The sequence below is a fragment of the Haemaphysalis longicornis genome, unplaced genomic scaffold (genome assembly GCF_048455015.1).
Source record: "Haemaphysalis longicornis isolate Haplotype H1 unplaced genomic scaffold, Haemaphysalis longicornis Haplotype H1 scaffold_8, whole genome shotgun sequence".
NCBI classification, from domain to species: Eukaryota; Metazoa; Arthropoda; class Arachnida; order Ixodida; family Ixodidae; genus Haemaphysalis; species Haemaphysalis longicornis.
In genome coordinates this window covers 3,884,038-3,897,616 of record NW_027526445.1, presented here as the reverse complement: position 1 = coordinate 3,897,616, position 13,579 = coordinate 3,884,038, and the positions used below count along the sequence as shown (strand labels likewise).

General features: G+C 47.4%; 1 protein-coding gene across 3 annotated transcripts in view; it reads right to left on the bottom strand.

The window, feature by feature from the left end:
• The window catches only part of LOC144150154 (uncharacterized), a 92,150-nt gene that overhangs the window by 71,839 nt on the left and 6,732 nt on the right, over positions 1-13,579 (bottom strand). For all 3 annotated transcript variants that reach the window (XM_077681995.1, XM_077681994.1, XM_077681996.1), the window contains exon 2: positions 2,351-2,402. In XM_077681995.1, the coding sequence (XP_077538121.1) occupies positions 2,351-2,402 (52 nt within the window). The remainder of the gene's footprint in view (positions 1-2,350; positions 2,403-13,579) is intronic.

The window sequence follows — 13,579 nt, the reverse complement described above, 5'->3', positions numbered from 1 at the left end:
CTCACTACCACGAATTTCTAGCTCAGTCGGAAACCATGACGAAGTTAAACGCCTACACTTACGTTTTAGTGCGTAAGCAATAGATGGGCCATCTCTCAGACACTTCTCGCCGCTCTGTTTATTTCTTTCTCGTTTTGCGACCAGAGGGAGCGGTAGACGAGGAGAGAAGGACATGGTGCTGTTAACGCTCAGCCAGCCTTCACAACTCTTGCCACGTTGTTATGGAGACCAGCCGAGGAATAGAGCGACAGCTGCCGCTGCCTCAACGGGTCACACGACTCCTGCGACCCGTTGTGGTCGCAACCCCTGTGGTCTGTGCTATGAAATGCGTAATGTTACACCGTTCCCATAATCACAGAAGCGCAACAATAACAGTCACCTCCATCTACCTTAAGAATCACAATAGTAACCCGAAACATCAACGCGCGTCGCATATGGGGTAATACCCAGCACGGGGGATCCATTGAAATCTACCGTTACCGATCTCTCTCTAAAACCTTTACTGCAAGGAGAAACAAAGCATTTATTATGTTTTCCATTCACATGTTTATTCGTATACGTATTTCCTCACTATCGTTTCGTTGCACTTTGCTCGTTTTTTTCTCACACGTGTCTTTTTATGACACGCTAGTGCAGAAACAATGAAAACAGGTGCACAGACCTGATTGTACTGAATTGCTTAGTTTAATCAATACGGCAGGTCTTCTTTTTTTATATAACTACTGAAGTTGATGGTTTGAAAGAAACCCTCGACGGATATAACTGCAGCAAAACATAAGCAATCACGTGCAAAGTGAGCACGGTTTCCCAAGTCAACTGGTATCATCCCGTTGGGTTTCTGTGCGTTATTCTGAAGTCTACGTTAGCATTTTTGCTCGTCAGCGTTCCTAGCATATTTCAGCATTTCCTTTAACCATTCTTTTGCAGCATGGTGTATTGATAAACATACCCTGAAATTGTATTTAAAACGCAACCACTCATAAGGTTTATATCAACGCCGTACCCGCTTGCTATATAAGACAGAGGGGATGATTTGCAATATTTTAGCACCTATCTCCCTCCCGCGTTTTCAATGGCGGGACTGTAACTACAGCGACCTTATTCGCTTCAACGCGTGTTCCTAAGGCAATACCCTTGTCATGATTAAGGGGGCAATCCCCCGTTGGGAATAAAGATGACGAGGCATAGCGGAGCCACAGGCCGACGAAGATGAAGACGAAGAAAGAGAATGCAAATTTCCCGCGAAGAGGGCGGACGAATGACGAGGTGACGTGATGGAGGCACGTGGAGAAATAACCAATGTGGTGGTGACCCGTGCGGCGGACACGGGTACAGCGAATGCAAGAGTGCCGCGACGGCCGGGCAAAGGCTATTTAATCCCGGGGCACAGGCCGGGAGACGGGGGGCGATCAGAAGAACGCCACAGCACGAAGGTCAGGTGGCACGAGTCCGAGGAACAAGCCGGGGGTACGAGGCCACGCCATCGACCAGAGCCACGTCAGCCTGGGCCGGAGTGGACCGACGTGGCATCGGCTCCTACTTCCGCGTCGTACCACCAACTTGTAATATCACCAGTGGCGTCATTTTAACGGAGGCCGTTAAAATGACGCCACTGGTGATATTACAAGTGCTAAATTGTGCCGAAATGTCCCACCAACGTGTTCAGACAAGTATGTGTGCCGTGAGGACTTAGCGCAGAACGGGAGAGAAAAAGCACGTTAAACAAAGTGTGTAATGTGTATGTCTGACGCGTCGCCAGTGCGGATTTCTCCTCAAGTCACCTTCATGAAATAATGTCGCACTTTGTGAAATTTTGGTTTTCATTCTAAAGCGCACATTAAGGCACACGGCGATACCCATTTTGCACTAACTACACTCTAAGAGACAATTTCATCAGAAAACATCTTCACTATAGGCCGATCCCGTAGTTCAGCTTCGACAAAATGTAATCTTGTGACTAATCTGTGCTGCCGCTCAACAAAGAATAATGGCAACGTGCGTAGAACGTGGCCCAAAAATGTGACCTGCAGTGTGGCTATGCGCTGAGTGTCTTCATCTCAGCGTTGCGTGAAGAAATGCCCAGACCGACTGCTTCAGTCACGTCGTATATGGAACATCCCTATCCCCTGAAACTTCATGATTGCGGACATGGATCGGCGAATCGTAGTAATTTTGGCAAAGGCGAAGCAGAACCACCGAATTGCCTCAGAATTAGGGGAGGGAAACATCGGCTACCGGATATACCCGCGCAGTTCATTTCTAAGTTCGCTCAGAGTGTGTTGAAGGAAATACTAACGCAAACTACAATAAGGACGTTGTATTCGTCATATAGAAAGACACGTTTACTTACCAGACTCCGCGTACGATGCCGACCCGGCCAGGATGACACCGATACATTGCATCTGCGAATGTACGAGACACATTAGTTTCTAATTTTGAAAGAGTGGAAAAAGAAGACTTAGTCATGGGTTTTCCTAACAGCCTCAACTTTATGCTTAGCCTGAAGGTCATGGTTTTCGCTTCAAAAACCGATTTTAAATACTGGCCACCTTTCAGGCATCCCTCTTCCAAACGTCAGCAGTAAAGTTTATGATGAGGTAAAGAACATTGAAAGCGCGCTTAACATATTCTTGAATTCAAGCAATGTGATCAATCTGAATGAGGATAGTAACTACAATCGCGAAATCATGTGTTTTTGAGGTAACTTTTTCGGTGGTTGCCTATTGCACAAACAATTCCCTCAGATTACAGAGCCAGTGGGTGGAAGTGGCAGGCACTTAACCTCTTTTTCTATTCTGCTTTCTTAGTTACCAAGATTTACTGTTTGAAAGTGTATTGGTATGAGTCTTGTTTTGATGTGGCCACTTTTAGAATAACTCACTCGACAATCGAGTTTTTATGTCTATTTGAAAGCATGCTGTGCTCTTCTCTCTGCTAGAGTATATCTTTCTTGCTTTTCCATCGATGACTCGTGAAGCAGCATACGAGATTCAGAAAACCTTTGCCGTGTGTTAATTACAAACTCCAGCAAATATATTTATCGATGCAATATTCAAGAGCTTGTTTCCATCCGTGGTTTCTCCAATGTCCGGCTGCCACCCAACCACTCTATTACCAGCGGCGCTCTTGTTACTGGCCGTAACTATTCCGCTGCGAAAAAAAAAATGCCAAGTAAACACCGGGCGCACGTGAGTGCGTGCCTCGCGGAGATCGCAGAGCGCCCCCGGCACGCGCACTGGCTTTAGCAAAAAAAAAACTGAACAGGCAAAAACCATTAGTGAGAAAATGTCGAATGTACGGGAGCGTGTTCCTCGCGGTGATGACCGAGCCCTCGGCTCGCACAGTGGCTTTAGTAACAGAATGATCCAGTACTGTCGTCAAGCTTTACCCCACCGCTAAAGCTATAGCTGAAACGACACCCTCCTTGGGAGAGGTCACCGCGGCAGCCGCATTCTCTAGGAGTCAAGGATGATTGGAGGCATGGCTCGGAGTGTGCCAATCCTTCCCGAGGCGACTTGCAGATCCCGCCACCGCTGCCTCGAGTCAATTACGAAGAGCTGACGGAAGCGTACAATGCTGAGGATGATTTTGCATCAACCACTCGCTTTGAACAAGATGACGACCTCTTCATGCATATGGCGACGATTACTAGTGCCGCCACTATGGAAATAAACAATAATAACTGAACTATCATTGTGTCCGGCAGTAATACCTACAACCACTCTGCGTTATCAAGCCTTGTGCGTGTGTGCAAACTTCCCTGATTTCGTTGCTTTGGAAGGAAGTGGACTTGTATTCAGCGGTTTTTAATAACCTTCGTACCGCGGTTATTTCGCGTCTGCATTTCTTATTTGGGTCCTATTGTAATCAAGTTAGTACACGACACCACTGACTACACTGATTACCTCGCTTACTACTCAGGGTTCCCCTACGGGAAGATGATGAGGTGGTTGAACGCGGAGCTATCTCGTGATGGATTCTTTGGCTGGCCAATCCCTACGGGCATCCTGCCACAATCATCATCAGCGGTGCCTGGCCGGGGATGCTCAGTGGGGGTGTGGTACTTAGGGTTCCCCTACCGGAAGATGGCGACGGTGGTTGAACGCGAAGCTTTCTCGTGGTGCATACTTGGGTAGGCGAATGACTAGGGGCATACTGCCACAATCATCATCAGCGGTGTGTGGCCAGGCTTGCTCAGTGGGTGTGCGGCCGGCGGACGACGACAACGACAAGGGAGGGTGGGACACAGCCCCGAGCATGAGATGCTTCGCATATAATCCAATCACTAAGGGCATCCTGCCACAATCATCATCAGCGGTACCTGGCCAGGCATGCGCAATAGGGGTGTGGTACTCAACCTTCCCTGATTTCGTTGCTTTGGAAGGAAGTGGACTTGTATTCAGTAGTTTTTATAACCTTCGTACCGCGGTTATATTGCGTCTGCATTTCTGATTTGGGGGCTATTGTTATCAAGTTAGTACACGACACCACTGACTTCATACGTGGACGCAACTTATACAAGAACGTTCCACAGGGATTCTCAATTGGAACGTGCCGAAGTGTTTATACACGTGTTTCTTCTTCCACTCCAGGGGAATTAAGGCAAGAACAGTTACACAAAATTCTCATAATTGCACAATTAACCAGATAATTTGTTATGTGCGAAGCATCTCATGCTTGGGGCTGTATCCCTCCCTCCCTTCTCGTTGTTGTCCGCCGTTCGCACACCCACTGAACGTGCCTGGCCAGGCACCGCTGATGATGATTGTGGTATGATGCCCTAAGCGATTGGCCAACCAGACAATCTATCACGACATAGCTTCGCGTTCAACCACCGTCGTCATCTTCCGGTAGGGGAACCCAGAGTAACACACCCCCACTGAGCATGCCTGGCCAGGCACCGCTGATGACTGTGGCTGGATGCCCCTAGGGATCGGCCAACCAAAGAATCCATCACGAGATAGCTTCGCGCATGCCTAATATTCTTATCGTTGGTTTGAAGAGAATGTTTTGGTTGTGACAACAAGGCCACCACCACCTTGGACAAGCTAAAGAAAACAACACAACAACTGGCTAGAGCCATCCGAGGAATCACAAGAACAAGAAAATGCATAAGAGAAGAATACACTCTCAAAGCTGGTGCAAGCATTAATCATGAGTAGAATTACTTACAGCTTACCGTACCACCACATCGACGCAAATCAACATGAGAGGGTCGACGCACTCATCAGAACTGCCTACAAGGCAGCTCTAGGTCTTCCCATATACTTGAAGGAGAGGAACAGCGCAAATTTGACAGACACGAGAAAAAGGAGACGACACGCACAGCGCTGTGCGTGTCGTCTCCTACTTCTCGTGTCTGTCAAATTTGCGCTGTTCCTCTCCTTGAAGTCATGAACCAACATGACCAAGCCTCAGTCCTTGTAAGCTTCCCATATACACCTGAAATGAGAAATTCTACAAGTTGGGGGTGTGCAACACCTTTCGGGAGGTCACAGAGACTCTCCTAGAAGCCCAGAAAGAACGACTACTGAATACCAAGACTGGAAGAGAAATACTGAGAAGAGCCGGGTACTCAGTCCACTCAGAGTACATACATAGAATGACAGAAATTTCTCCTCAACAAAGAGCAAGCCTCAAAATTGCACCGATTCCCCGAAAAATGAATCCCACATACAACAAAGGAAGAAGACTAGCACGAACAAGATACATAAGGAAGACAAAAGACCCGGACGCAGTCTACACCGACGCGGCAGCTAACAGCCGTGGCAGCGCCTCAGCGGTGGTAGTCAACTGCGACGGGAAAGCTCTAGACTTCCTAATCAGCAACAAACAGAACATACAAGAAGCTGAAACCACCGCCATCCTAATGGCCATAAGGTGGGGCGAGCACAAAAAGAAAAATCTCACCATAATTACTGACTCCACGAGAGCAATTAGAAACCTAATTTGCGGAATAATTCCTAAAACAGCAAAGAATATAATTCCTTTGACACGCAAGGCAAACACAAAATAATATGGACCCCGGCCCATCAGGGTCTGGAAGGAAACGAAAAAGCGGACTCCCTCGCAAGGCAAATCATGGACCGCGGGGAGTGTGAGCATTCATACGCCCTTCCTCCATACAGTGCGGCTACCGACCGACTCCGGTTATGCCGACTAACCACTAAAACAATGCCGACACCTCATCTTCTACTAGACGCAGAAGAGGCCAGAAATCTTACGAAAATTCAGACAAATACCTACCCACATAAGTCTAGATTAGCACTCATGTTTCCGGATAAGTATAACGAAGAATGCCATAAATGCCATCAGAAGGCAGAACTCTTCCACACTATATGGAACTGCCCGACCATATGGCGACAGAACAACAACTACAACACATCAATAGAGTCCTGGGAAGCGGCACTGTCCAGCTCGGACCTCTCCAGTCAGCGAGAACTGCTGGAAAGAGCCAAGTTAGGGGCTTTCGCCACTGGAGTCCTGGAAATAGGATTCCACCCTTGACTACACCCCCTCCTCTTCTACCTTTGTTGTGAATAAAGGTTACCACCACCACCACCACAATAGCTTCGCGGTCAACCACCTCGTCCTCTTCCCGTAGGGGAACCCTGAGTAGTAAGCGAGGCATTCCTCCTCTCCTGTCCGACACTCCACTCCTCTCCTCTCCGGCATTCCTCCTCTCTCTCCAAAGCTCCTCTCGTCTCCGGGATTGCGCAACGAATGGCAACACCTGCGGCTCCGCGCGCGATAATGCGAAGCAGCTTAGGGTTAGAGACGCGACGGTAGCCGCTGCATACTCCGCCGTGGGCGCCACTGTAGCTCCGCGGTATAAATGACGCGCGCGCGCGGTCCGCTGCCCTCATTCTCCTTCCGCAACGCCGCGATCGAACTGAAAACTAATAGGAACTTGTGTCGACCCCATAACTGCTTTACATACTACTCTCAGGGTTGGTTCCGCTACGAGAAGATTGGGAAATTTTCGGCTTAGTCTAAGGTTTTCAATACAGCGTGGTCATAACCACCACAAGAAATTAACCTGACTGTACTGCCACGAAAAAATAAATTGCTTACAATAGAGATCCGCACAAGATAGTGGTGTTAGGGTTTGTTTCTTTTTACTGTGTTTGTGGCAGCTATTTTCATATGTCAGTTATTTTGGAAATTGCACACAATGATCACGATTGCAAGTGATTTCTATAATCGCTACCCACATTTAAACAGTTTACCCGGAACGAAGCAAACTATTTCCACTTATAGGGCGTGGGACGCGTCATAAAGAACTAGTTGTGACGCGTGATACATGAATACCTAATACTCTGCAGGCACAGGCTAAGCCGAATACCATTCACAATGCCATCAGTAGTAAAAAGCCCAAATACATTTTCATTCTTTTTAACATCACGACAACAATATGGAGCAGAAAATAGCGGTTCTTTCTCTTTTTCTCTTAATACCTTTTCACTTAATAATTTTTCACTTAACAGCGATGAAGATGTCCTCTACAACTACAAAAACGATTTATCATAAGTGTTCATTTGGACAAAACGGACAGAAACATTCTGTGCACAAAGTGACAGGTCCAGGCCTACCAACAGGCTTCACAAGTTTGCCAATTCTCAAACTTCTGCGCATTTAAACACGCATTAAAACTGGAAGGCGTTCTCAAAATGTTACGCAAAAATTTACTTAGAACACAGCCAAGGCAACGAAGTGGCCGTGCCGGCCTGACGCACAAGTCGAGACAGGTTGAAGGGGGTGCACACACCGCTTAATCTGGAGGAGGATAGGTTGAGCCCTCACCGTACTCACAGGTATAAGAACTATTCCGTGCTAAAATGTAGGCAAAAAGGGGCTCCCAAACTGCAGCGCTGTTGGTTAACGAAATGTCTGAATCGTAGGTTTTTCGCAGGTTGGTAAAATCAAGGGGAAAGTGCGAATATCTTTTGCATTTATTTTTAGCCGCACTGCATGCATGGGCTCCACTGTAAGGCACAAACTCAGGAGATGGGTGGTATAAGAGTGGGGCACACGTAATCAGCACATGAAGTTAAGGGTATGCCAAAGTGAGAATAGGTAAAGGGCCGTGGTTGGAACGCTTAGGTGTTACTAACATAATCTCAGGGCTACCCTACACGGAAATTAGTCTTTAAGAAGCCATACAAGTATTACACGTTGCTATCTTCTACTAATGCCTTGTACATCCTTGGTTACTCCAAAAAAATTTCCTGTGATGTAGCAATGCGAAGACCACAACTTGGCGCGCAGCTCTTTGCTTCCCTACAAATGACTTGTAAGAGCACTAGCCTTCTGTCGCTTCATTTTCGTAAGTTCTTTCCCTTCTCCATAGCAGTCCCCTTTCCTTTTCCGCTCAAAACTTAGTTTTGGCTCTAATACCTACTACTCCCATTACAACCCCCCCCCCCCCCCCTATGTGGGGACGTCCGTAACAGGCGATTTGCGGGAAGGCGACTGATTGGTCTTCCCTGGTGGTAACGAGGGAGTCACTGAACTGCCAGTGAACATATCAACCGGTACTCCCCTAGCTGGTTGGGGTAAGACATGCAGGCCAAACAAAATATCTGAGTTGGACTATCCCAAGCCCTTCACGAAAGTTGAGGCAACTCAACTGCGATGGCAAAAAATCTTTGAAGGGCCATTGCTGAAATACTTTTTATCATCCCCCTCAATCGCTAACTTCAGGCTCGACCCGGGCGCATGCCTTTGTCCTGCTTCAGAATTTCGCAACGCGACATTCTTCTTCCGTCCCTCGTTCATTGTGCCAAACGTGTTGGCTGTCTCACATTTTCAGTGTCACGTATGATTAATTTAGCAGCGTGGCGGGGTGCTTTTTGCTCCTCTTGTTAATCACAAGTGTCCGCACTCCGTCGCCGTAGTTGCCATTCTTTCCCCTTTTCCGTCCGCGCTGCCCGCCCTGTCAATGTCAAACGCGTACTAAGGGTGACGGGAGAGACAAGACCCATTAAGCCAGCGGCAACTGGCGCTCGGCGTCTCTATTTTTCTTCATGTCAACGACGCTACCGCTCAAAAGGCTTTCCGCAAGTTGTATCCACTCTACCTCTTTGCACCTCTTTCGCTACCTCTGGCTACAGCGAATCTGGAAAATCAACAGAGCGCTCTGAAAATTTGGGCTACATGGCTCGTCTACTAGTCGAGCAACAAAACAAGGAAGACAAAAAAGTGCGGGTGAATGTTAAAAAACCCCCGCTGGTGGTAGCGGCAAAACGCGTTGGACACGTAAACTATATACTACGTGGGGGGCTCCTAATGACGACGCGAGACAGCCTCCTTTCAAATTTACTTGGCGCAAAAGGCCGAGTGGAACACGTCCAGTGCGCCGCATTACATTTTGGACCGTCGGAGGCTCGTTTTTTGTGCAGCAGTTTGGCCTCTTTCCTCCGCGTGCTTTAACCTAGTCGAGGTGATGCTAACGTGTTCTCCAACAACCAATCTAAAGCATATTCCGCTTCCTTTCGCTGGGTAAAATATATTGCGAGCAGTCTACTGGATACGAAGCAAATTATTGGTAATGGTAAATCGTGCGTTCGCCTAAACCTTTATTGCAATAAAGAGAAAAAGAAGCGCTGGTGGTGTTTGGGAGTACGTGTTGTCTGGCGTAACGAGGACTTCTTGTTGGATTCCCGCCCCGACTCATAGTCACTAGATTTTCAGTTCAACAAACTCACTTAAATTTGATCACAATAGCTTCATTGGGACTTTACGAGTGCACCCGAGCAATGTATGACATGTGTTTGTTTTATTCTTTTAGCCAGGGCTGCCTGATTTTCCACGTGCTGCTGAGTTGCCTCATGCTTTCCCAGTGGTATGGCCAAGTCTAGGTTGATACAGATGACAGCCGTCGGCCATACGCTGTCCAATCATCGAAACCAATCAGGAGTAAATCGGGCTTGGGGTGTTTGGTTCGGAGAGTGGGAAGAGGTGGTTTTCAGGCAGATATATATGCAGTGCGGAAGGGTGAGAATGTGTCCGAAGAAGGGCCACTCTGGGGGCCGGGGACAGGGGAAAAGGAGGGCGCGTTCAATAGGAGCTTGAAATGAATATTTTGGGAATGTGGGTGTACGAGCGAGTTTGTAATCCATTATAACTTCGTTAAGCTCATTAAAGAACACGCAGGACGAGGGAGACCAGGACGAGCGCTTTTATCTCACAACTGAATTTTAATAGCAACCACGGGACATATGAATAGAAGCACAACATGCTCAAGTGATTACGAAGTTTAACACGTCACTGCACAGCATTCGTGATGCACAACCCCCCACGCACCCGGCAAGCTCGCACGTGTGGTAAATGCTTGTCCAAGAAGGCCAGCTCTTTCGCTCGTCCTTTTCTCCCTCGTCCTATGTTTTCTTTACTGCGCTTACGGAGTTATAATAAATATTTTGGGGTGTGAGGACGTCACCACAGCACGGCCTAGTGTCACGATATGGCTGGTTGTTATGGAGGGCACACCCGTCGGGGGTGCCGAACATGGAGGAGAAGGTCCGCGTAATGGGGTTTTAAAGACTTTGGCTCGCGGACAGCTTTACATGGGGTCTGGTAGTTGAGCTCCCTGCAAACGTGTGGGCCAGTTCGTTACACAAATGCCGGCGTGAGCAGGAACCCACACCAAAGCTAGTCTCGCGTGAGTCAAGGACAGAGTGGGCCAAGGACGCAGACAGTGTATTATGGACTACGATATATGCACGAAATCCCCCAAGCCTTATCCCTCAAGATCCCACAAGATCCCTGGATGATCTTGCTTAAAAGTACAACCTTGTTTCTGCGCCTTCTCAGTCAGTTGGGTTTGCTTCTCACTTATTCTTTATTCGGAGCGCAGTGCCATAGCACAAAGGTGCAGCCCTGTCAAAACTGGAACTGCAGAACAGTTCCTTCCTGTGAATTACACCGGATAAACCAAGCCTTTATATTGCCCATATATCCTCATGGAAGTGTTGGAAAAGACCGAGCAAACTCGTGCGCTATCTGTCAATGCAATGTACGATGCCGCCAGTATTTATAGCGACGACCTCAACTTACTCGTGGGCTTCTGACGTACTGTGCAAGGCCAGCCTCGGATGAATCAATGATACACAAGAATAGAAAATTTAAAAAAATGTTCCCTTCCTACCTTGGCGTTGTCGGGCTCGTGCTCTTCATCACGCTTCCATAAAAAACACTATCCTCAAATTTTACCCGGAGCGAACAGCTGTCAAGGTCTCTTCTTTGTGTGTAACGGTGTGCTTTATTCGCACTTGTTTACACTGAGATGCAGCTGCGCATGTGTTTTTTTGCCGGTTAAAATCGCTCCGTGTCCCACTGCGTTTCGATGTTTTGTTGACAGACTTTATGGGAGCTCATCACAAGGCCATATATCACCGTTCTAGGAGGGCACTAGCGTTGCTAGCTTGTGGGAAAGGCTATAAGCTGCGAATGCGGACCGCAGTATATTGATGACAGGATTGTCGGCACATTCCAGCTAGTGCCTTCCTCGGAAATGTCGTCTGACGGGCCTCAATCGAGGTAACTAATTTTTAATCTGTGGACAAGATAAAAGGGCTGAGAATGAAAATTATTTGGTCTGATAATCTTTGTGAATTAGTAGCGGATCTCAGTAAAACTTCATTAACTCGAAAGTATAATTTCCGTGTAAGATTACGTATAAAGAGGAACCCAAAAGAAGCGGAGGAGTGGGAATTTCCGCCCGTAAATTGGGTATTCCAGTAATTTATTACATGCAGGAATAAGGCATTCTTAGTTGTCATTTCTTATTTACCAATGTACAGTTTTTGTGGACCTCATATTTCCTCTTTCATATATGACTTTGAAGCCCAACCTCAAAGAGTGTTATATGCATAGGTCAGCACGCTCACTCAACAGGGCACTTACACACACTAAACTCGCCCCTGACGAGTGAGTGGTTATTGATACTCCCCGTCGTTTCCGGATTGGTGAACGCGAATGCGAGTGAGTGCGAGCGCCATTCGCGATGATCCCTGCTTGCCACTCGCGATTGGCAAGTGCACTCGCACTAATTGTGCGATGTGCTGCTCTTACCGCGTTGAGCACAACTTTTGCGCTTGCACTCGTGTTTGCTAATCTTCGCAGGAGCCGCTGGCTGTGGTGATTGCTTCTGGCGTTATCTACGCGTACGCACAGTCATTATTTATTGACGCGATTGCATTCAGCTTCGGGACTATGTCGTTACTGCACTCCTGTTATAGGGTACTGTGGGATTAACTCTGCGGTGGTGTGTTGAGGTAGGAATACGATTTGGATGGGCGTATGACGCCATAATGCACTGATACGTTTTTGTGTCATGATTCATGGAGGGACGGGTGTGCGCACTCACGTCGAATAATATTTCCGGCTTGTAGCGTTTTGTGTTGGCATCGGTGTTGGTAACATCGTCGCAACAAAGCCAGTGTCATTTACTAGCGCTTCGCGCTGCGATAAAAGTCCTGGAAAGCGTCTCTGTATGGTGTCGTAGTTTCTGGTGTACACAAATGGCTTCATTGCCAGACCTGACAATATATAATCTTTGCTAAAGCGAAAATTGTTAGATCGCGTACTCTTTGAAAGAGCCGTCGAGGATTTTCAAAGATTCACTATCAGAGATGCGAAACGGTTTGGATGGGTGCATGGCATGTAGTCGAGGAAGTAACCCATTTTCGGGGCTTTGGCTTCACAAAAGGTATTTGTCTTTTGTATTTGTCATTTCTATTTGTCGTTTTTATTTGTCATTAGTATTGTCCTCGGTATTTGTCATTAGTTGTATCGGCGGCGCTCTCTAATGACACTTCGCTTTTAGGCGGCCCTGGGTTCACACATCCTTCTACAACTTACGCGGCTTGCCTTGAGGGAATAGATTTGCTGCTCTCCCTGTTTGCACAACTCAAAACTTTAGTGCTGGTGTGTTATTGCAAAATCCACCAAAGTTTTTGGGATGGTGCATTTTGCATGTATGTTGCATTGATTCCTTATTCCCAATCTGCGTACCCTTCGTAATATGCGCCAACGAAGGAGCTCGCCTTCACAAAGAATTGACAGTATATACCATTATGACTCTTTGACTGCGCCCCTTCGTTTTGTTGCCCGGCTCCAGCTAAAGTTGGCTAATGCATTTGTAAAGATTAGATTGGCCAGAAGCGTACTTTGCGGCTGACTCTTCACTCGGATTATCAAGTCAGGGAGTACGAATCGCTGCTGTTGTGCGACGTTTGTGAAGCATAGATCTCATATCTTGAGATCCCGAAGGGTAAAACTCTAGCTGGTCGCGCTGATTGCTGTCATCGACGGTCATTTACCATTACGGTTGTTAACTTCCATTCCACCCGGGTTACCGCATTTTGCTTTTTCACTCTGTGTATGCACAGTTGTCAACCAGCCACTTATGAAGACGGAGTTGTTTGCGCTGTTTCATTTTTATGTTTCAAGTTGTGGTAGACACGGCCACTGCAGTCCCCTCGAGGCTTGTCGCTAGCTGGTTGAAAAGGGCTTTCCAGTGTAGTCCAGCGTGGGCGTCGGAAGGATTTTTGTCTTCTTTGTGGCAAACGCTTTG